Source organism: Gambusia affinis, linkage group LG21, assembly GCF_019740435.1.
Source record: "Gambusia affinis linkage group LG21, SWU_Gaff_1.0, whole genome shotgun sequence".
Taxonomy (NCBI): domain Eukaryota; kingdom Metazoa; phylum Chordata; class Actinopteri; order Cyprinodontiformes; family Poeciliidae; genus Gambusia; species Gambusia affinis.
Genome location: NC_057888.1, coordinates 1,377,123 through 1,401,635, shown reverse-complemented (window position 1 = coordinate 1,401,635; position 24,513 = coordinate 1,377,123). Strand labels below are relative to the sequence as shown.

The following is a 24,513-nucleotide window of genomic DNA, read 5'->3' as shown; positions in this document are numbered from 1 at the left end:
AGCTGCTGTTGTTTTTGTGTCGCTCTGTTTCATCTTGTCTGAACTTTGCAGAAGAACAAAATGAATCAACCGCTGATTTGTGGATGAAGACAATAAAACTCCATCAGGTCGCCGTGGCGACGCCTCCTTTCTCTGCAGGTTTTTGGTCTGAAGGCGGCGTCCTCAGGGCGGTTTCAGGGCGTCGCCCCCAGCTGTAGAAAAATCAGTTACTTTTGTTTTCAGAATTATTATTAGTGTTAATTAAATAATAATAATAATAATAATAATAATAATAATAATAATAATAATAATAATAATAATAATAATAGAGACATTAACTAATGTAATTGCAAATTACAATAAAGTTACTATTATAAATAAATTATTTTGGGAGATTATTGTTAATAATAACACACAGTAATAGTAATAATGTGTTGTTCATTTAAATAATGTAACTGCAATGAATGAATTAGATATTATTTACTTACTTCAATTATTATTATTATTATTATTATTATTATTATTATTATTATTATTATTATTATTATTATTATTATTATTATTAGATAGGCTATAGTGGTAGAAGTTTCAGCAGTTATATTATATCCTATTTTATTTAATTTTATTATATTTTATTTTATTGTTTCAGAAGCCTTAATGTTCCTCTGAGTTCAGACATAAATGAGGAAATGTTAGAAATGTTAGAAAAGCCATTCTAAAGGGCCGGACCCCCCTCCCCAGCCTCTTTCTGCCCTGAATTGTAGCGCCCAGTTTTAGGTTTATTATGACGGTGCGGCTGCGCGGTTCGGCCCGGTCCCGCCGCGCTCCGTGGAGGTGTGTGCGGCGTGTCGCGGTGGGCGGCTCCCCGTGAAGCGCAGCCTCCTCTCTGGCCACTCCCGGCCAGCGCGCCGCCTCCGCCGCGCCGCCTCAGTGCGCCTCGGCCGCTGCTCCTGTACGCATCTGTCCTCCGCGGTCCCGGTTCTGGATGAAGGCATGTAGGACGGACTGTGGCGCTCCGAGCAGCATGTAGCACCTGGAGCTGCGCGCACATCGCCTCTTCCTCTACGTCCTCCTCCTCTTCCTCTCGGCTCTGCGGGCTGCGCGCCTCCCGGAGCGATCGTTCCTCCGGTCGGCGTCGCCTTCAGCGGGATTTTTCGGGGCTCCTGTCGGGGGTGGGTGGGGGGTTCGGTGCTCCGGCCTGGTGAAGAGGAGAAGAGGAGCGAGCCTTCATCACCTCCCGGTCGATGGTCGTTGAGGAAGCTTCCATCTTGAGTCGCGCTTCTACCGACGGAACCATGGCGAGCGACTCCCCGGCGCGGAGTCTGGATGAGATAGACCTGTCTGCACTACGGGTAAATGTCTCGCTCTGTGCGTGTGCGCGTGCGTGTCTTTTTCCTGTGTGAGCGCGTGCGTGTGCAACACCTGTCCCTCCCTCCTCCTCCCCTCCTCCTCCTTCAGCTCTCCATCCCTCTCCAACATCACAGTGGATGTGTCTCCAAATGCGCTTTCAGCGTGCACGCGCGTGCGGCAACCCCACACTTGTGTGTGTGGGCGCGCGCGTGAGGACGCTGATTGAGGAAATCAGGTCGGTGATCAGATGTATCAGTGTGGGATCTCTGTTTTGGTGTTTTCTGCTGAACAATTGGGACGTGATGTAATGAGGCCCAGAGCCGCCGCTGCCGTGCGCGTGCGTGTGTATGCGCGCACGCGCTGAAAGCCGCTCTTGTCTGCACTATGTGGGGCAGATGTTAAGCTCCTCACTGACACTTTGCACAAAGACATCAAATGCACGCACGCGCACTTCCACTCCTCCTTTCGCTCGTACAGATGCACGCACGCACGCACTCACGCACGCGGCGGAATAACAGCGATGATAACCGCAACAGGAGCGAGTTCCGCCATTTCGTGATGTTGTGGCGACAGCAGCTTTGCATCACAGCGGCTGATAGGAAGTGCAGTGCCGGAATGTGTGCGTGTGCGCGTGCACGCATTAAACAGAAACAAAAAAAACCCCTGTGATTATTTCACAGGTCAGCCATGATGACTGGATGAAGCGTCACATGGAGCTGAGGGTTATTTTCCGCGCGTCCCCCGCCTGTTTCTGCTTCCAGCTGCTTACGCAACTCGGCGGTACCTGCAGAGCCGCCGTCAGGTCTGGACATGAGCGCCGGGGTGGGACTGCGTGTCAGTGTGTGTCTGCAGCACACACACCTGCAGGAAGCAGCAGCAGGAGGAGGAGGAGAAAGAGGAGGAGGAGGTGATGAAGGCAGAAAGATGTGAGGAAACACTGAGGAAGAGGGTTCTGCAGAACCAGAACCAGCTCTGTCTCCCTCAGTGGTTCAGAGCAGAAATTAGGTCACTTCCTGTTTCTGCATCCCATCTCCCAGCCCTGCTGGAGTGTTCGTGGACCGGCTCATCAGAGCCTCTGATAGCGGTATAAATAGCTGTCTGGGTGACAAATACAGGAGCGTTTCTGTTATATCAGCCGCTGAGTCTTTCTGGACGAGACTTTAAAGCTCCATCCTGAGGACGCAACAGAGTTTTCTGTTCACTCCGCAGTATTTATGAGGGTTTTATGTGACAAACCATCAGAAAATAAAAGAAAACTGTCTGGAAACCGCCGGTAATCTCGGATATTGATCGGGTTAAAATTCCTCGTTTTAAGACATTAAATCCGCTGTAGTTGTCATGCCAAGGCGCTAGATGGCGCTGTGGTTTTCGCCTGTAGCCGAAACGCGCGTCCACTTCAAACCGTGTGTTAAACCGAACAGGTGAAGTAGCACACTTAGCATAAAGCTACCTAACATTGTTTCTGTCCGCGGATGCTTAGGACAAAAACCCTCCCGCCGTCCGTTCTGCGCATGTGCAGTTTCACCTTGTTTTCCTGAAACCGCTCATTCTGATCCAACAGCGTCTCCCGGACCGCTGGAGGCTGTAAACAAGCGGCTGGATCGCAATAAAATGTTATTTTCTCACTGGAAACCATTTAGACGACCGAATATAGACCGATGGAAACCGTCCACTGTCGTACTGGTTGAACTGGGAAGTCAACCTGTTAGCAGATATTTCTGTAGAACGTAAGTCCGAATTATTCTCAGAAATTTACAGAATAGTCATGAATATTTTTTTTATTCGAGCACATCTAAAATATTATAAAGAAAATGCAACTTTGAAACACCTGGAGAGAATGTTACTCATTTAATTTCCCGTGATGCTAATTGGTTGTGCTACAAGCTGTAGATCAGAAAGACTAGATATTAGCTTCTGATTGTGCGTAAAATATCAGAAATAACTATCAACATAAACATTTATAAACGTTTTTAGAGGGAGTCTTCAGTATTTGTGGGTTTGTTTTCTTTTCTGAAGAAAATTATCCCCTCAACATGATGCTGCCACCACCGTGTGTCACTGTGGGGGTTGTGTGTTCCTTATGTGTTGGTGTCATCAAAGCCAAACACATTTTTCATGCATCGCCTAAAATACACGTGGCAAACCACAAATGAGTGCATAACTAAAATTTATGTTGTTCCACTGTTTTTCAGGTTTTATTCGTGATACTTTTTTAAATGCCTACTTTACAATTTTGTTCTGCTTTCTCTTGGTGTGAAACACAAAATTAGTGTTTTTAATGAAAACATTTCTTACAAGGTGTGCAAGCTTCATTATTTGTAGAAGCTGGCAGCTGTAAAGATATTGTGGAGAAGGAGGTTATTTCTCTGACTTACTCACTCGGTCAGTTACGTTTTTACACTTTTTACAAACCCAGTCATGAAAAGAAGGACACGTCTAAATGTTGTGCCTCCTAAAAAACAGTTTAATGTAATTCCAAGAGTAAGCTTCTAAAATGCATGAAATAATTACCAGAACGCTAAAAAATATTTAGAAAAGTTTCAGAAAATCAACTGTGATTCTAAACTAGCTTAACCTGCTAGCGACATGGCTAGTTTATTTAGCCAGGCTAGTTAGCTATTAAGCACGTTCAGATTCAGATAAATATTTCAAAACCTACTCTAGTTATTGTTTTCTATAGATTTGATGGCATTTCAGGCCTTTAGAAGGAACATTTGTTAATTTTTAATTCTTATAAAGAACTTAAAATATATTTTTAGCAGGACTAACAGCTAGCTTTAGCAGCCGTTAGCAGTTTGATTCTGACAGATTTTGCTCTCAGGTTTTAAACTTTAACATGTTTTAACGACAACATCAGGCGTCAGAAACTAAGATTAGTTTTTTACATCCTGAGTGGATTCCTGTGAGATTAACGGCGACGGGTTGACCCGCCTCAGATTGTTAAACTCAAATGTTTTTCAGTCTAACTGCTGATTTGTGTCAGTTTGTAAGAGATTTCATTTCATCTTCTTTTCTTTTCTCTTCGTGTTGCTTTGTTTCTTTTGTTTTTGCTTCTTTCTGAGATGATTTTGTCTCTTTAGGGTTTCTTTCTGACCAGCTGTGCTTGTTTCTTTCACCTTTTTGGTGTTTTTTGTCATTTTGTGGTCTCTGTGATTGTTTTGTCGCACTGCGTCCACTTTGTGTCTCCCTCTGGTTGTTTTCCATCTTGTTTTTACAGCCAGATTGTGTCTTGGTTTCTTCTCTTAACTGTGTCTCTCCGTTTGCTTTTGTTGCGTCTGTTTTGTGATTTGTTGTTTCTGGTCTTCAGATCATTCTGATTATTTTCATCCCGTTGGTTTTTCACTGCTTGTTAAAACTCAGTGATTGTTTCTAGAAATCCTTGTTGTCTTTTTTGCTCCGTTGAGGTTGATTGTGATTTTCTTAGTTATTTTTGGTTTGTGTGAAAGTTGTTTCATTTAACAACTTTACAGCAACAATTCAGTTTTTTCACTTTTATTTCATTATTTCAGCTCTTTATTCTCATGTTTGTCTATTTACAGCCTCAAAGTGTCTCTTCTTTTTTTTGTTTTGAGTTTGTTTCTATTGGACTGTTTTCTTCATTTTGCACATTATTTTTCTGTATTATTTTGCCTTTTTGTTTGTTATTTGCTTTATGTAAACAACAGCAGCTTACAGTTGAATCCTCCCATCCTGTGTTGGGATTTAACCTGTAATCTGATGGTTTATGTCTGAGTCAATAAGCAGAAACAATGATGATGTAATCGACACCATGAAACCGTTAGCTGCCACAGATAACTGGATTCAGACTCAACGGGATTTTTCTGTGTTCGGTAAAAACGAACATGTCAGCGTGGAAATCTCAGCTGTGACAGAATCTCAGTGCTGTGTTTTCTTCTGTGTGGCCTTACAGTGTAACAGGTAAACGTGTGCATGTGGAGGCGCGCGCACGTGAGGCTCTGTCCTCCAGGATTTCATGTGCTTGACTTTGACCTTGAGTGGAAACGAACGTGGCTTTTTAAGCTAATCCTTTTCAGGAAGATGCACTGTAATAGTCCCAAAGCTCTCCTGTGGCCTACTGTAACCACACACACAAACACACACACACACACACACACACACACAAACATGTACACGTTAAGATCTGCGTCTGTGTTTGGGGGATTTTATGGTTTTTAATCAACTTGGAAATACGATTAAGCGCCTCTGTGTCAGTTTCCCTGAGACATTATTTTTTTTACCTGAGATTTTTTTTTTTTTACCTGAGCTGTATCAGACATGTTTAGAAAGAACCATACTGTTTATCTATTTGTTTTTCCTTTGGTGTAGAAAATGTAATTCTTAATCTTGCTAAATTAACTGAAGTTAAAAACTAAAACAATATTAAACAACCATATTTTAATAATAAATGAATTCAGCCTTGAGTTAAATTAACTTCCTGGAGGAGTTTCACCAACTTTCTGTCCTAGAAGCTGCAAAACTGAAAACTAGCTTTAGCATTTAGCTATGGCTATTTAGCTTAGCCTAGCTAGCTACGTTTCTGTTTTAAATTAAAATTAATTTTATTCTTAGATATTTAAATCCAACAGTTGTTTTTAAGAACTGATGGAAATTCATAAACATTTAAAGGGAAATTTATGTTTCTAAATTCACAATGAAGAAAATAAAGAACTGTTAGCTTTAGCCAAGGCTAACAGCTAGCTTAAACTGTGTCAACAGTTTAATGTGTTTTTATGATGAGATAAAACAGATGGAAGTTATTTTGCTCTTTTATGGCTTCATGTAGCCGATTATTTATCAGTGTAAAAACTAACAGATCAAAACCTTTGATTCCTGAACAAAATGATTCAGAGGATGTTATAAAAACGTTTTATCAAACTAAAGAAGTGAATTATTAGTAGTTCTTGCTTTAGATACTTAGATACACAAACAGAAGACGGTTAATTCTCACGGATTGAAAAACTGATCGAACTTCTGATCCTCTGAAAAGACAAGATGGTGGAAATGGAGTAACTACTGTCTTATATTTAAATGAAACTTTCTGAGTCATTTAAATATAGAAAACATTTATCTAACTTCATCCAGATGTTTATTGGTCTCCTCTTCATGAAACATGTTTACCAAACGACAGAAGGTTCAGTTTTGTGACTGAGAGTGTGTGGAAGAGTTTCCCTCCTGCAGGACAACAGGAAACGACAGGAAGGATTTTAAAGAAACACTTCAGCGGCGCTTTAATAACGCCGTGTTTGTGTGTGAAGGTCAGCTGCGCTCTGAAGTCCCTCCCCTCGTTCTCCCTCCGTTCAGCTGTCCTGGCTGCTGTCGCTCAGCTCTTCCTCTCTGTTTCAGGACCCGGCTGGGATCTTTGAGCTGGTCGAACTGGTTGGAAACGGCACCTATGGGCAGGTCTACAAGGTAAGACTTGCAAAAGCTCAAAACTCGGCTTACAGTTCACCAAAACAAAACCATTCAGTTTCCTTTCTGGGTTAACATTTATTTAAATGTGTTAATGTGAAGGAATCACTAAACAGAAAGGTTTTATATTTTATATAACTCATATATATGATATGATTCATATCCAGGTTGTAACTGGTTACATTTACTCAGTTATTTTTACTTGAGTAACGTTTTTGAAAAACTTACTTTTATTACGCTGCACTTTTTATTTTACATTTTAATTTTACTAAAAAATATTTCTACTCTTACTTTACTAAAGTTTCTGGATTTTCTTCCCACTGAATGAAAATCAAACATGTTGAACCAGAAACTCACCTGCAGTTTGTCTGAAAGTTTCTGAAGTTTTTTAATGAAAAAAACTGATTTGGAAAATTTTTCATTTGTTATTTTTTGTGTCTTATATAAACTATTCTCATTTTGTTACTTAAAATACAGGTTTTTCCAGTTAACTTTATATTTTGGTCCTAATATTTTAACTTTAAGGAACTGAAATGTAAAAATAGATTCAGAAAGATGCATTTCAGTTTATGGAGAAAAACTGGATTTAAAATAATTTAGAAAATGGTTACGATGAAACGTATGGAGCTGAATAAATTAATGTTTGGTTGCATATTTTAAATATGTTTTAATAGTTTTCTGAACTGAATATATAATTTTATTTTTATGTGAAAAAGGGGCAGATATTGTAAGTTTTTCTTCTTTCTGCAGCTTTTCATTTACATATTTTTAAATGAACTATTCATATTTATTACTGAGTGAATTAAATAAAAAACTAAATGAAATGTTAGAGACTTTAAAGCAGGTTAAAAAGTATTTTTATTTTATAGTCGCTCTGAAAACAGGCTGTTTCTGTTTCCTCCTCTTTATTATGACTTCACATCAAAAAATCTTATTATCACAAAGAAATTCAGGTAGTTATTGACTTCCTGTGAGCGTCTGGACAGCAGACAACCTGCCGCTTTATTTTTGTGGATTGTTTTACCTTGAAAGCAATTAACACGTCTGCTGGAAGCGGCGAATCGATCTGACATTTCTACAAGTTGACACCTCCTCTGCAGAAAATGATTGATGGGGCAAAATTAACACAATCTGTGTGAGCTTATAAAAAATACTGAAGACTTGAACGGAGGACGGTTGTGAGGAGCCTCCCTGCAGTCCGACTGACGGATTCTCAGTAATTTGACTCGTCGTTTTTCGGCTGATTCTGGATTTCTGGCTCAGAATCTTCCTGATTTCAGAGAAACGATTCCTCTCCAACCCAAACGCCTCCACTTATATTTGCAGTTTCTGCTTTGGAAGCAGGAATTAAAGATTCAGAGACTTTTATTTTGAAAACCATCCAACCGTTGTGTGTATTTAATTTGTAGAATTTGGATCCAGAAACCGTCGATTCGAGCGCTGCCAGTCGAACACGTTTGATTTAACATGCTGCTGCCGTCACTTACAGTTTTCTAAAAATCAGTCTTCAGGACCAGAACAACAGGTTTTCTTTAGTCCGACAAATGACTGATAACTCACCGCTGCTGCAAATCATCTTAGCCCTGATTAGCTTTCACCATTAGACTCTCCAGGCTAGAAAGGAACGAGAATTAATTAGCATTCTCTGCAGTCTCTGTAATTATCCCAAATTAAATCATTTTATTTCCTGGAAACTCCACGACATGGCTTCTGTTTTTCAGAAATTATAATGAATCTGAAGAGACGTAGAAATTTTGATGTAATTTTTTCTCAAACATGAAAAAAACCTGAAAAGGTCAAATAGAGAAACTGAAAGGCTGAGTTAGAAACTGGATCCGGTTTCTGGTGTTCCGCCCGTCTCCGCCTCGACTCCCTGTTTTTATTTTAACGCTGACAGGGCTGTGGTTTTGGAGAGAGGAAGAGAAGTCTGGTTGATGTTGCAAAGCTGCTCCTGCAGAGCGGCGAAGCATTAAAATCTGTTAATTCAGGCGTGGAAGTGAAGCGGCTGCGCAGGTTTCCTGCTGACTGCGGCTCTGAAAGATCAGCCAACGAGGAAACGTGGAGCGGATAAGACCTGGAATCAGAGTTTATTCAATCTGTCTTATTGATTGGAGAGCAGAAAGGATGAATGTCGCCTTTATTTCAGCTCCCTGTGAAGGTTTTCTGTGTTTACACTGTAAAAACTAGCAGGTTAAAGAAGATTCTTTACACCTGGGCTGAGCTTTTCAACTGAAAAATTCAACCTTCATTGGATAAGTAAATGCACCACATTAAGCTGCACCAGGACGAGCTAGCAACACTCTTCGTTGTGGAAGTTTTTACCGACAGAAGGAAACTCAAACTTAGTTGCTGTCAGGATCAGTGAGGTGTGAGGAGCTATTTAAAACACACTTTATTTTTGACAAACATTTTCTGACATGCAGCTCATTCAAGGAGAGAGCGGCACTTTAGCAGGTAACAGGAAGGCTGTGAACAGTAAAGGCTACATTCACTCAGTGGGCAGATTCCACCAGATCAGATTCTTTTGTCCATTTCTGACTCTTTCTTGGCCGTCTGAGCGGCTCATTTCAGATTTGTAAAGCCACTCCCATGTGTGGAACTGAATCAGCCGCGTTACTGGCGTCACGTTTTTTTTTCTGACTTTTACGTTGTTGATGTGAGGCCTGCGTCGTAATTCTGCCCCGGAAGAAACCAGACAGTAAAACTGGACGTAAACGAGGCTGTTACAGTTACTACAGCTAACAAAATAACAAAAAAGGTCATTAATTAGGAAAAAACTAACTGGAACTAAAATTAAAGATCTAATCTTTTTTAAGGTTATGAATCTGTTGTAGCTTTTTGAACTGATTGATTTCGTATTCGTTCCTCAATCGACGTATGAATCACGTCACAGTTTATCTGTCATGATAACTAATGTTACTGGACGATACATTATTCCACAAGTTATTATGATAAATAATAATATTGTTGTTTTCAGACCATTTTCAATAAGAAAATGATAATAAAAGTGAAAGAACACATTCTCAAAGATCAGTAAACTTTAAATTAAAATTTAACTCTGGAACTGGGAGACATTTAAAATATACAACATAAATAAACAAAAGAACAGAAACAACAAATAAAATGAGTTTCTGTAAACAAAGATTTTCTTGTCCTGTTAAGTTTAAACCTTCATTATGTTACAATCAGCTGCAGAAATTTTAACGAATGTTTCAGTTTTGGTCTCCAGTTGAACTGAGAACGGGACCATCAGGCATCAAAACGCCTTCAGCAGCGTTTTTCTCCCAACGCGGCGCCTCAACGCGTCACAAGGCGCTTCAACCACCGAGGTTTCCTTTCTGGTTGCAGCGTCTTCTTCTTCTCTGTGCGTTTGCTGAGCTGGTCTCCATCAGCTGAGACGTTACGCCGCATGAAGAGGAAGTGTTGCCTTTTCTCATGAATCTGATGGATTTGCTGATAAATCCCTTGTTTTTAATTGCTCTGAACTAAAGCAAAGAGCAACCTTTCATGTGTGACCGCCCTGCCGTTACAGAAGAGCTCTTATCTCCTTCTGATTCCCTGAAAGGCTTTAATTTGGAGACAAATGTTCGGATGTTGCGATGCCACGGCCTTTTGTTCGCAGACAGGAGGATCTTTTGTGATTCTACTTCCTGAAAATATCACAATATGTGACTCTTTCATGCAACCTGCAATTTCCAGGCTGATCTCACTGGGCGAAGAAGGAACCAACAAATTACTGTCGGGTTCCTCCTGAAACCAAAGTAAACAGGAACAAACGGGCCTTTTGGAGGAAATCACGCCGTGAACATTACGAGGAGTTTGGCGTATGACGTGTAAACAGGGTGACGTGTTTCTACCTCTGATCAGGTCGTGATCTGCTCTCCACTTAACCACAGGCTGCAGTGGGAGTTAATTACAGTACAGTTTGATCAGCTACAACATGTTTACCTTTTACATTAAATCTAGTTGGTATTTCTATCCTTTCTAGCTTATGGTCTCCTTGGTAACTGCAGATTTTTGATCATTGTTTGATTATTGCTTCATCATTTTCTGCATTTTTCTTCCTTAAAATTGCAAACTTATTTGATGTATATATAGTAACAAAACATTTTGTTCTGTTTACCAAAATGATTTCATGTCATCATGTTTCCTTCTTATGGTGAAAATTGTTACATAAATTACATTTTGGCTCCAAGTTGGGTTTTTCTAGACATCATCTTACAAGCATAGAAAGCTTGGAGTCGGATTTTCTTATAGATTTGTAATTTTAGTCTAACTGTAATCTTTCATCTTCTTTGGAAATTAACATTTTTGCATATTTTTACTCTTCCATTTGGTTTTCTAGTGCTTCTAAAAACATCCCAAGCATTTAAAAAGAACTCATGCAGTTTGTTTTTGTTTGTGGTGTCTGGAAAATGAGCCCTTCAAAAACCCTCCGGAATGTAGCATCACCTAGCAACCACGCCGTTACCTAGCAACCCCAGTAGAATTCCGCCCATTACCTAGCAACCCGGGCGGAGCTCCAGCATGTTTGCTCAGCTGGTTTTACTGCTGTATGTGCTGTACAATGGCTGCTGGATAAGACCAGTGTCTTGCTGTTGACTTAGCGTCCAGAAACCACTTGCTGCATTCTTGTTGGTTGTACTGGAGGCTCCACGTCTGCTTTTCAAAGAAGTGCAGTTGTATAGTTGCCCATCTGTTTACACTCTTACCTGAAAACGGCTGCAAACGTCGAGTCGGGGGCGTGGCCAGCAGCAGCACCATATCTGAGTGAAAACTGAAGAGCTTAAAACAGACTAAGATGTCATTATCTAGAAAAAAGTTTGTGCAAAAAATGCAGTAAATATGTTTTGTATAGGCTACAGACCAATCCTAACCTGTTCAAAGTCACATTTAAATTAACTAAAGATTATAAGTGGCCAGTTGTGAGTGCAATCATAGGCTGATTATATAGTTCCTGAGGTGAATGCAAGCAAATTATAGACGCCCCTGGATTTATAAAAAACAGGATTTCTATTACAAACTCTTATTTAATGTTATGTAGGTAATCAGCTCCATCAAAACACCAAAAGAAAAGGTTTTATTTTGGTTTGTATCAGCAGCACCTGATATGCTTTCATTGTGGAAATGTGAGATTAGGACAAAACATCCTGGGCTCCATGTAAGAATGTTATCTCTAAATTTTTACATGTCGCTTCGTTGCACTCGCCTGTTTGTCCAGAATGGCATCAAATGAAACCGAGTGCAACAATGTTTGCAGCAGAGATCACTGCTAACTGGGTCAAGGCTGTTTTCTTCTCTACTCTGGTCAAACAAGCTTTATTTAATAGCTTCAAGACTCATTATAGCATCATAAAGTCAGCTGTTGTTCATTCTTTAGATTTAATAAGGAAGATAAAATGTTGTTACAATAATTTAACCGTAAACTGAGATGGATGTGGATTGGTTATTAAATGGCAAATCAGTTTCCATATCTGTTGAAATCACTGCAGTTTAATTACATTTTTATAGTTCTTACTCAGCAAATAATCTGCATCTAAAGATAAAGATTTGACAAAAAATCTTTGTCAAAGATTTTTTGTCAGATTAAGAAAATATGATTAGAACTGTTTCAAAATCTGTACAGAAAACTAACCAATCTCAAATTCCTCAAAAACTAAAAACACAACATAAATGGAACCAACAGATAATTTCCTGTGCAGTTGACAGAGGCAGTCGAATGAAACGGTGAAACCAGAAGCTTAAAAAAGAAATGGGTCCTGACTCGAGGCGAACTGCAGGATACACACAAATAACAATCCAAGGAATGCAGATGTTGAAATTAGAAACTAGACCAGGTATGTGTGTACAGCAAAAACCAAAACTGGAAGAATAAAATCATCAAGATAACAAACTAGGTTCAGAAAATACAAAAACTAAACTATCCAAAACATGCTGATAAAAATCTGAGATGAAGAAGTGAAGTGTGTCATAAAGACAGAGGAGAGAGAAAATTTAATTTCTTTGTCATTTATGACGCTGAGAGATGGAAGAAAAAGAGAAGAACAAATTACTTCCCCAAAATAAAACCTAAGCATTTTATTTGGGGGCTTGTCCGGGATATTTATGTTTCACAATTTGCAACAGAACTGTAATATACATTTTTTTTGTTTTTGGTTTTACCAGTGAAAAGCATCTCTCAAATCAAACACTAAGCAAAAAGTAAACTTTATTTTTTAGCCCATTTCATTCTAGTTAACTGATTACAATTTAAACCCAACTTTAGTAACAGCATAAACTCACTGATAGAAATAACTTTACTGGACCACATTTATCCACATGAACTACCTACAGCAAAGTTCATGTTTCATCTGATCTACAGGAAGTTTTTATTCCTGAAACAATCATCTCCGGTTTCTCCAGCGGTTAGTCAAAGCTGGATGCTTTACAGACGTTTTACCAGGACTTCAGAGAGTCTGATGGGGTTTTAGTGAAACTCTGTCAGTTTGCAGGAGATCAGGACATGGTATCGTGTATTTGCATGGCATGCAGAGTGACATCAAAGACTCGTGTCTAAAAGAGCGTCTTTAACGTCTAAATAATAATAGGGTTTGTTCTCACCAGCCCTGTTTGGTCTGTTTTAGTCCAACTCTCATCCGTTTGTCTAGTCAAAGTCTGTTTCACAATCAACTAAAACTATAAACCTATAAACCTCTTTCTGTGGTTCTAATGCATATGTGAACGCCAGGCAGACCAGAGACCGCTCCAAAAGCAGGAAGTGGACGACAGTGCAGGGCATTCTGGGTAAATACAACCAAAACAAACCAGCTAGCCTCACGCTAGCAGGAGAAATTCTCCAACGGCTAAAATCTGACGCCTCTTCATTTGGTGAGGAAGGAAGTTGCCCTCAGTGTCTCCTCTAGAGGTTTTTATGTAATTTCTTTCAGTGGTTTTTAGTGCAGCGCCCCCACAGGCGAGGAAGGGAACAGTTTACTCATCAATCGAACCAAATCTATTGTACTATCAGGTGTGAAAACACATTTAGAAACCGATCTCCGATCTGAACCAGATTACATCCAAATCAGACCAGATTTTAAAATAATAGTTTAGTAAAAAATGTTTTAGTCAAAGAAACCAGAGAAAAGCATTGTATCTTCTCTTCATTTAAACGAGTAGCTCCTGCAGTTCTCAGCGTGACGTCAGCTGTCGGTTTCTCTTGTTCAGTTTATTGCTGCTGACTCGTCATCGTGACATTGTTGGAGAATCCGTCTCCTCAGCAGCAGAAAGGACTCCTGTCTGCTCGATTTGGTCCAATTAGGATAATTTCTCAAGGGTTTTGAACCATCTGAAGATGATCTATTTCCTCTTCTAAGAATAGATTCGTAGTAAAACAGCTTCCCTTTAAAGCTTCCTCTAACTCAAAGGCTGACGGATCATCTGACCTTCAGCGTCTCGCTGCAGAAACAGCATGAGGAGACACCAGGGAAGTAAAATCCCTCGGCGGAAACTGATAGATGTTGTTTCTGGTTTCTTTTGTGCAGAAAAACTGAGACGAAGGCTTTGCGTCCGTCTGTCGCCGCTCTGGGCTGATTTCAGGATGTTTTATTAATTTCTGGACCTTCCAGAGACGACAGGTTCACACAACAGTTGGGATTAAGTTTCTGTGAACGATCACAACATTATTAGCTTCCGCCTGGAGAAACTGTTAAAAGATGTGAGCTGTTTGAGTCGTGTCGCACCGAAAGTTTCTGCTTTAGACCAATTATACAACCAGAAGCTGTAAGACTGTCAGGGAATCCGCCTCAGAGAGGTGAGTTCAGGCAGATTTCGGGGAATTTATGGGACCTGGACAGAAATAATCCTAATGCAAACTGAGAAAAATAAAACCGACTACAGAAAGCGGAGTGTGATTCATCTGTGAAGTATTTTTAAATCAGTGCCTGTATTTCAAACACTCATTAATCATTCCCTTCCAGACTCAAGTGCAAACAAAGTTCTGGACTCTTCAGCAGAAGTTTCAGGAAAACCTGCCGATTCCTGATCCACCTCGATACAGCTTTAGGTTTTCATTTTAACTGGAAAGGTTTTAGATTTGCTGCTGGTTCACCTGAATTTGGAGAGGCTAACAGCTAGCATACCTAGGCTAACCCTTGACTTGTACTTTTTTCTTTAAAGAAAACAATTGGCATATAATATCTGTAAGCAACATGACTTTACATGTTTACTGTAATCCAACATGACATCAGCTATAAACATGCTGAGCTAATGTTAGCTTTACAGTCGGCTAACGGCTAATTTCCACCTCGTCTTTAAAACCTTGAGCCTCATTAATTAGCTCTCATTTAAAAACTTCAACGTTTAAACTCTTGGACTAGATTATTTGACACTAAAACCAGAATATTTAAAACCTAGTTTGTGATTTACAAACTTTCACTAATTAGCCTCTCAGCCTCCTTCATGTTGTCAGACAGGTTCTGTTTTAGTTATTTCTCATTTCTGCATGTCTAACAGTAATAATGACTGGGTGTGACTCATAAAATTTACCTGTCCTCACCTGTCCAAAAACTTTGTTTTATTGCACTTCCTTCATAACTTAATGTTGGGAGGAATTATAATTTCGCTGAATACTTGAAATCATAATTTAAAAACCGGATTTTGGATTTACTCAGGATGTCTTTGTCTAACATTAAAACTTGTTTGAGGACCTGAAACATTTAACTTTTGACTTTTATGGCTCTAGACTGTTAGTTCTACATCTGAGTTACATAACTGTAGTAGCTATGTTTGTAATGTAAGAAAAAAAACATTTTTAGTAGGATTTCCACTAAATGACAAAAGTAGTTGAAATTAAGTTTATTCATGTGATGAGTCGTTAAAAAACACGCTACGCCATCATCCTCTATCTACTTCCTGTCGTCTTCTTTGTGGTTTTTACCAGTAGTAACTTCCTGTTGTTGATCATGTGACTCGTGATGAGAAAAGTTTCATTGCAGTTCTGTGAAATAAACCCACCTCCTCCTAGAACCAAACAGTTTTATTGAATAACTAGAGTTTCTTCAAAATTGACGTGTTTTTATTGAACAAATTTATTCTAAAAATGTCAAATTGTGAAATTTAAAGGTAAATGAAAACACGGTGAGTGACGAATTGATCCCCTGGAAAATCCTAAAAGGCCTGTTAGTTTTTGACCACTACAAACTCTGTTCCTTATTTTAGAAACGATGCAAACCTTCCTGATATTTGAAAGGTAAAAACATGCAAATGTTGCTCCAGGCCTGAACCGAAGAGCTGCGGTTTGGAGAGAAACCCAGAATTGCAGAACATTAATCACAGGCTGATCTTTGTTCCCAGCGAACGTCATGCAAAACGCTTCACCTGGACAGGGAAGCTGGTCCTCTGCCAGATCGTATCAAAGCAGCAGAAATGTATTTTTAAAGCCGTTCTGCAGCGATGCTGTAATGCTCCAGCTGATATTCTGATGAGCAAGCATCTTTTTCAGGTTCTTAAAGCGACAACGGGCTGCTGACGGCGACTTCCTTTCTGATGCTATTCTCGGCTGAACTTTGTAAAATGCCAGTTCGGTGGTTTTAGTTGAGTCGCTCCGTTTCAACACCAAAAAACATTTCCAACACAAAGAACATAACATTCAGTCATTACAGTTTTATGTTTTCAGACTGTTGTTTTTGTGATTATTAATAACTGATCGATAAAGTAGATTAGCTGCCGCTGCTGATAGCTAAATTAGCTAATCTAACACTGAAGTGGTTGATTAGCTAATTTAAACACCTGCTGTCCCAATGAATAGAAACACGGAAAATTACGCAGCACATCTACATGTTAAGGTTTTCATAGTCAAGCTAGCATAGCTGACTTACTTCATCTCCCTCCCTGTTTTTAAATTAAAACTGTTTCCTAATGTTATTATCTAGTTGTTGTAATGTTTACTATTAGTAGCAAACCACTGAGTCCCTTTTTATTTTATATATCATCCGTACATTTAAATTTTAGCTCGTTATGTTGACAGATTAACGGCTAACATCAATGCTAGTCATGATGTTAGGGTTATTGTCAGCCAGCAGTTTTCTGTGGGACCTTCTGCACAGCGTCATGCTGCAACATGTCTATAAGAGAACAGCAGCAAGATGACACCAACTGCCTGCTTCATTCACTTTGTGTGGCACAGCGCCCCCTCTGGTGAGGCACTGCACTGCGCCGCCTGATTTTGATAAGTAAAATATTACTACCAACATATTTTAATTTAGAGTGTACAGGTTGGTTTTCTCTGCTGCATGTTCCTCGTCATGAAGCTGAACCCGGCTGGTGTTGCTCCGACCCGCCTCCATGAGTCCAGGCTTGTGTCTGGGTCAGGAATGCGCGGCACGCCTGGATCCGGGACCTGAGGTGTGTTTTTATGCCTCAGGCTGCAGCAGAACCATCCACCTCCCCCCGTTCTCACCGCGGCTCTATCTTTATCGCCCCCTCGCTGCATACATACAGACACTCTTCTCTCTTTTGCCTTAATCTCAGCCACACACACACACACACACACACACACACACACACACACACACACACACACACACACTCTCTCACTGGGAGCTGAGCGTCACCTCTGGGAGATAGTCTGGCCGTTCGGCGTGTCGGGGGAAAAGCGATAGGAAAACAAAGAGGCTCTCTGAGATATCATCTCTTCCTCTCATCTGGCCGGCGTTATCTGCTGCTCCTTTTATTGCTTCATCGCGGCGGATCGCTGCCATTTGTCCTGCAGTCACCGCCGAGCTTCACACACTTAACCTGCGGCCAGAGGAGTCGCTTCACACACCCAGCTGGGTGAGAAAATCCCTCCCAGATCCACAACCAGCCCAGGTGCTTTAATCAGTTTCTCTTTGAAAGACAATAAATCATACAATTATGACACATTATCTTTAATGATCTGCAATGGTTTTATGGTTTCTGTATTTCCATTTAGTAAACAGTTAATCTGATTTATCACGATGAATCGATTATTCAAATAATCTTCAGTGAATTTACTAATCAAATAATTATCAGGAGTACACAAACTGACCAAAGGCCATTTATTAAAAAAACTAATTAAACCAAAACTACATAAAAATATTAACAGTTTCCATTTAAGATAAAATAAAAGCTTCTTTGTCTGGAAATATGTTTTACTCAGAAATCCTAGAGTAACGTGGTTTTAGATTCACCTGTTAAAATCTCCTTTTAATCACTTTTTTCAGTTATAAATCAGTTAATCAATAAATAATCAGCATCTCTTAATGTATTTGTAACATTGCATAGAAACATTTACATGAAGAATTTGGCAGTTTTCTTATCCGTTTAATCTATTAACTGTTAGAATAATCAATAGAGTAATTGATTTATAAATAATCATTTGTTGCAGACATAAATGTTTTAAATATTGATGTATTTTCCAAATAGACAGAGTTTCCTGTGATCCAGATCAATAATTAAATACTCAAAAGGAAAAAGAGGAACAAGATAAATATGGTTGTTTTAACTGTATTTTTGTTGAATATTTTTTGTTCGTCACTTGCTGTGAATTTGCTGAACTTCTTTGTTGATTCCTTTCGTTCACACCTGTTAGTCTGGTAGACTTGGTTGGATTGGTGAATGAACCAACTGAACCCTTTGACCAACCTGTTCCCCTCCTGGCCTGTGGGGGCGCTGCACCAAGAACCACTGAAGGAAATGACAGAAAAACCTCTAAGAGTAACTTCCTTCTTCACCAGATGGAAACAAGATGGAGGCATCAGATTTTAGTGTTATAGGATTTCTCTTTAGTCCTTGGATAAAGACCAGGAGACATTTCTGCTGCTAGCGCTAGGCTAGCATCCTAGCTTTGGTTGTATTTACCCAGAATGCCCTGGGCTGTAGTCCACTTCCTGCTTTCGGAGCGGTCTCTGGTCCGGTTGGCGTATTCAAACAGAACCCAGACCGGGTTTGGAGACAGACCAGATTCCGATTAGCGTTCACCCCTCCACAAACTGAACCGGACTTTGACTAGACAGCCGAACTGGAGTTGGATTGAACTATGGAGATTTAATAGTCGTCATGTTAGATGCAGGATTTACTGGTTTGTCTTTTTTTGCTCTTTTCGTTTCAGTCATTTAATTCTGGACTGGAATTCTGGTTCTGGTTCTGTGGACCCGTTTTGTTCCCGGACCGGCTGCCCGTCCATCACCAGTTCTTTTTTTAAAGACGGGAGCAGCGATAAGCCTCAGCTTCATCCCGCTGACTCTGGAGTCAGAATCAGAGCAGCTGCTGAGGCCGGGAAAGTGGAAATTCATTCACTTCTCTGCACACTCTCCGTTTCCTCACGGTAACCATAGCAACAGGCCAGGCAGCCGGGCCAGCCAATGGGGAGGCTTCGAAGGAGGCAAAGTGATGGCAGTGTGTGTGTGTGTGTGAGGAAGCCGTGATGCCTCACACACACACACACACAGGGTCAGTTGAGCGTTCACACACGGCGTCTCGGTTACTCAGCGTTGCATCAGACGCTGAATGTTTCTGACAGGACCCAAATCACCTCGGAGGACGGAGAGGTTCTTCTTCTCCTCCCTCCGCCTGTTTTCCTGCTCCGTCTCTCGTCTTCGGTTTCCTGTTCCTCTCTCACGTTACACACTCAGGTTCAACGTTTCAGCTTTCTGAGGCCAAACCGACTCAACTGCTTCCTGTAAAACTGATCGGATGCAGAGAGGAAGCAATGAAGACGAGTTTCACCAAGTTACCTCTTTAAGAACTGGGCCAGGATTACTTTCTATGTAAATTAAAATCAATTAGAGGACCGGCTGTCAATGATTCAGGAAAGGGACACTAAACACTGTAGCATCAAGCCAGAGCTACTTTCTATAGGAAAGAAAAACAAAGAGTTCACTCAAATGTAATGAAAATCCCAGCAACAAACACGTAAACACTGAACTGTGGGCACTTTCTATAGGATATAAAACACAAACACAACCTCTGTTGATTGTTTCATCCAAAGGTGAGACACGGCTAAACAGACAAGCACTGAGGCAGGTTTACTTTCTATTAGAAAGAAAACAAAGAGCTAGCGTTAGCGACAACGAGTCTGGAAGCAGCTAAAAACAAAAAACACTAAATTAGAGAAAAACCATAAAGATCTCACAAAACCAGCGGCAGCAAAAATCTCTGTTAATGGTTGCAAGGAAAAGGTACGACTAAATACAGAAACACTGAGTCAGGAGTACTTTCTTTGTAAAAAACAGAACACAAAGTGTGGCAGCAATACTTATGTACTCTGTCCATGAGTTTTAGAAAAACAACAAGCCAGAGATACTTTCTATGAGAAAAACACCACAAAGAGTTTACAAAGTCAGTGGCAGCAATAGTTTCATTTATGAGACGTTGTTAACACAGACGAACTGAGCCAGGTGTACTTTCTATGGGGAGGAAAAGCAAAGAGGTCTCAGAAGGGGAACGCAGCATTCAGCCACGGCTCTGTCCCGGAAAGAACCAGGGATCCTTTCCACTCAAAGGGAAAACGTTGTTCCCAGTGATGGACGATGATGTTTCCATGACGATGATCGTTTGAAAGTCGTCTATTTCTGCCTCATGTTTCTTCATTTCACCTCTGATGTTTTACTTCCTTCATATTTGTTGTGTCTTCATTGGGAATTTGAACAAATATTAGATTTATTGCATTTGAACAAAGATTAAACTGTTGTTCTCAGTTAGCAACATAAACATCCTGGGAATATTTTCACAAATTATCAGTTATATAATATCCAAAAATGTCAGCCGGAGATGAGAAAGTGGATTGATTTCCTCGTTAAAGCGAGTTATGAGCGGATGAATTTCTGTATGTTCAGCCTCTGTGTGGAAAGTGACGTGTTCATGTTGGAACAGTTGAGGAAAGCTGCACAGCTGAGTCTCTGTCATCCATGATTTACTGCTGCGTTTCGCTCTGCTCTGCGCTCCTCATCCGTCCTGCGACGCTCCGGTTGGTTCAGCTGTTTCTGCTGCTGGGAGACGGAGAGATGTGGGTGATGGTTCAGAGCTCTGGCGGCACAAAGGAGGAGAAACCTGACGACAACGATGAAATTAAACACAGAAACTCAACTAAAAACACAAGAAATGTGACAAAAAATTCATAAAATCAGGAACAAAATGACTTAAATAATATAAAATGTAATTTCAGTTTTTTAACAGAGGAGGTATTGATAGGTTATCTGTCACTGACAAAGAAATCAGCATAAGAGTTACATTTATTTGTTAAAGCTGCAGAATTTAACTTTTATGAAAGAATGATTTTCACATATTTGATAAAACATTTTGACAGTTTGTTATGAGACAGATAATCTGTGAAAAGATCGAATTCCTGAACCTCCTCAATGAGTTTTTATTGTCTTCTGAAGAAATGAACCAAAAACAACCAATCAGAGCCAGGAGGCGGGTCTGAGCGCTGTCAATCAAGCTCATGTACTCGCTGCTAAATGAGCTAATGGTGGAGAAACGACTTACTGTTACAGGAAACCTGTTTATCAGCAGGAGGGATTATTTTGTACTGTATCCTTCATCTAAACCCGTTTTCTACTAACTGAGGCCAGCAGAGTCTGAAATGAAGCTCCTGGTTGTTTTATTCTTTCTCTGAGCTGTTTTTTGAATATCTTCCTTTCTTCTTAGGGTCAGGAAGTAAACCTTCCAGGATTGATGGGCAGCAGCTCCTTAAGCTTTTTGATATTTCCTTTCCTGCTAGGCAGCAGAAACTTACAGATGATCACTCATGAGAGCAAAAATATTTACAGTAACTGAATGTTTCATTAACTTTGTCCCTGTTTTCTGTTTCTTTCAGGGTCGCCATGTCAAAACAGGCCAGCTTGCTGCCATCAAGGTCATGGACGTCACCGGAGTACGTGTCACACACCCAGCATGCTAATCCTGCTGCGCTCCGGAGATTTCATAGCTGTAAAAAAACCTTGATCTGAATCCTTATAAGTGCTTGTTTTCACTCTCCAGGATGAGGAAGAGGAGATTAAAGCTGAGATTAACATGCTGAAGAAGTACAGTCACCACAGGAACATTGCGACCTATTATGGCGCCTTCATCAAGAAGAACCCTCCAGGAATGGACGACCAGCTATGGGTAGGACTTTGTTTCCATAAACCGGCTAAACGTTACGGGTTGTTTTGGATCCGGTCTGTCAGGAGGCGTTCCTCAGTGTGAGGTGTTTTTGTTGCGCTGACAGCTGGTGATGGAGTTCTGTGGAGCCGGATCCGTGACGGACCTGATCAAAAACACCAAAGGAAACTCCCTGAAGGAGGAGTGGATCGCCTACATCTGCAGGGAGATCCTCAGGGTGAGGACAGAAACTCAAGGAAAGGTTTTCTATAACTTTAACCAGAGAATAACGGTGTTTACTCTGCATCTTCCTCCAGGGATTAACCCATCTCCACCAGCACAAAGTCATCCACAGAGACATAAAGGGGCAGAACGTGCTGCTGACGGAGAACGCAGAGGTTAAGCTGGGTGAGAAACTGAACCCACAGCTGGAGGCGGTGAAGGGATCGCCTGGTCTGACCTCCTTCTGGACCGTCTGTGTGTTTCCACAGTGGACTTTGGAGTGAGCGCCCAGCTGGACCGGACGGTGGGGCGAAGGAACACGTTCATCGGGACGCCGTACTGGATGGCCCCGGAGGTCATCGCCTGCGATGAGAACCCGGACGCCACATACGACTTCAAGGTATGTTGGAGTGTGAGGTCTGGATCTAACATCCTGAGTGACGTTCAGTGAGGGCTGCAAAGAAATCAGTGTAAGAAACCTAAAACCTGTTTTGAGGTTTAATGGCACCTCAAACCATTAAAGAACCTCAAACCTTTGGAGATCTACGTTCCTTTGAGCACCGTAACCTTACAGATCGGAGGAACCTCTAACTGTTTAAAGACACGTTTCACTTTAAAAATGACCTTAAGCTTTTGTTGGATGTCAAACCTTTAAAGAACCTTAAATCATTTGAGAACCTTTTCAGGACCTTATAGGAGCTCAGATGCAGCTTCTATGCACCACAAATCTGGAACAAACTCCCAGAAAACTGCAGAGCAGCTGAAACACTGACTTCCTTTAAATCTTGACTAAAAAGCCACCTCTGTAGAGTTGATTTAAAACAGAATCAATTACCAATTTAATGATGGCGCTTGACTTAATGTCATGTTTGATTGTTGATTCTATGTTGCATGACTTTGTGTTTCTGTGTTTGTTATGATGTAAAGCCCTTTGAAATGCCTTGCTGCTGAAATATGATATACAGATAACATTTGATTGATTGATTGATGTATTAAAAACTTCAAACCTTTAGAGGCTCTGATCCTGATGAGAGCCTTTAGTAACTCTGCCGTTCTCAGGACCTTTAGCTCTGATGGTCAAACTTCACCGTAAACTGGAAAATTGTTCTTAAATTGGATTTTCTCTTTACTTTCTTGCTTCCAGCCAATAAAATTCAACACCTCATCAGTCACGTAATCAGACTCCTTGTAGCTGTGAAGATGGATCACAAAGAGACCTTCAGAAAAATGTCACATCTGTTGGTTCTTGGATTCCTGGATTATAAACAGAGGAAACAGGCAATCTGCCCTGGTAACTGGTTGCTGGTAACTGGTTGCTGGTAGCTAGAAGCTAGTTGCTGGTAGCTAGTTGCTGGTAGCTAGTTGCTGGTAGCTGGTAGCTAGTTGCTGGTATCTAGTTGTTGGTAACTGGTAGCTGGTTTCTGGTAGCTAGTTGCTGGTAGCTAGTTACTAGTTGCTGGTAGCTAGTTGCTAGTTGCTGGTATCTAGTTGTTGGTAACTGGTAGCTAGTTACTGGTTGCTGGTAGCTAGATGTTGGTATCTAGTTGTGGGTCGCTGGTTGCTGGTAACTGGTAGGTGTTTGCTGGTATCTAGTTGCTGGTAGCTGCAAGCTAGTTGCTGGTAACTGGTAGCTGGTTGCTGGTAGCTAGTTACTGGTTGCTGGTAGCTAGTTGTTGGTAACTGGTAACTGGTAGCTGGTTGCTGGTAGCTGGTTGGTGGTAGCTAGTTACTGGTTGCTGGTATCTAGTTGTTGGTAACTGGTAGCTGGTAGCTAGTTGCTAGTTGTTGGTAACTGGTAGCTGGTTGCTGGTAGCTAGTAACTGGTTGCTGGTTGCTAGTTGCTGGTAGCTGGTATCTAGTTGCTGGTAGCTGGTATCTAGTTGCTGGTAGCTAGTTGCTAGTTGCTGGTAGCTAGTTGTTGGTAACTGGTAACTGGTTGCTGGTAGCTAGTTGCAGTAACGGGGACAGAACGATCCCCTGCGGTGAGCCGGTGCAGGATGAGCTCCTCCACCATTGGCTGTGACCCTCCAGGGGTCAAGGTGTCAGGAGGCCTCAGTTTGTCTCCCAGTAATGGAGGGTTGAACTCAGGAAATGTGATTTTGTTGATATGGAGGCAGAACTGGGCAGATGGGTTTGGTCTCTGTCTGTATTTTTACCGCTTGACGAGAACAGTGGCCCTGCAGCCGTCTCTCAGGCTGGAGGTGTTGAGTGGGTAACACGTTGTGAGGATGTGTTTGTGTCTCTGCAGAGTGATCTGTGGTCGCTCGGCATCACAGCCATAGAGATGGCAGAGGGAGCTCCACGTAAGTGAGATTACACTCCCATCAGCTGACGAGCTGCACAGTTTGTCTCAGAAACAATCATTTTACATTTTCATTTGGATTTTTCATTCATCAAATCTTTTATCTTTCATTTCCTTATCATTCTTTCCCTTCAATCTTTCTTCATCATTTATTTTCTTTCACTTAAATA

General features: G+C 40.8%; 1 protein-coding gene across 10 annotated transcripts in view; it reads left to right on the top strand.

Annotated features, from left to right (window-relative positions):
• The first annotated feature begins 1,167 nt into the window (after positions 1-1,167).
• Positions 1,168-24,513, top strand: part of tnikb (TRAF2 and NCK interacting kinase b) — a 47,955-nt gene continuing 24,609 nt past the window's right edge. For 7 of the 10 annotated variants that reach the window (XM_044104972.1, XM_044104971.1, XM_044104970.1 and 4 more), the window contains exons 1-8: positions 1,200-1,331; positions 6,673-6,738; positions 21,554-21,610; positions 21,718-21,843; positions 21,947-22,057; positions 22,137-22,227; positions 22,311-22,441; positions 24,290-24,344. In XM_044104972.1, coding sequence (XP_043960907.1) covers positions 1,224-1,331; positions 6,673-6,738; positions 21,554-21,610; positions 21,718-21,843; positions 21,947-22,057; positions 22,137-22,227; positions 22,311-22,441; positions 24,290-24,344 — 745 coding nt within the window. In that variant the 5' untranslated portion in view covers positions 1,200-1,223. Of the gene's footprint in view, positions 1,332-6,672; positions 6,739-21,553; positions 21,611-21,717; positions 21,844-21,946; positions 22,058-22,136; positions 22,228-22,310; positions 22,442-24,289; positions 24,345-24,513 lie in introns of all 10 variants that reach the window. The other 3 variants (XM_044104969.1, XM_044104973.1, XM_044104974.1) reach the window with 3 other exon arrangements.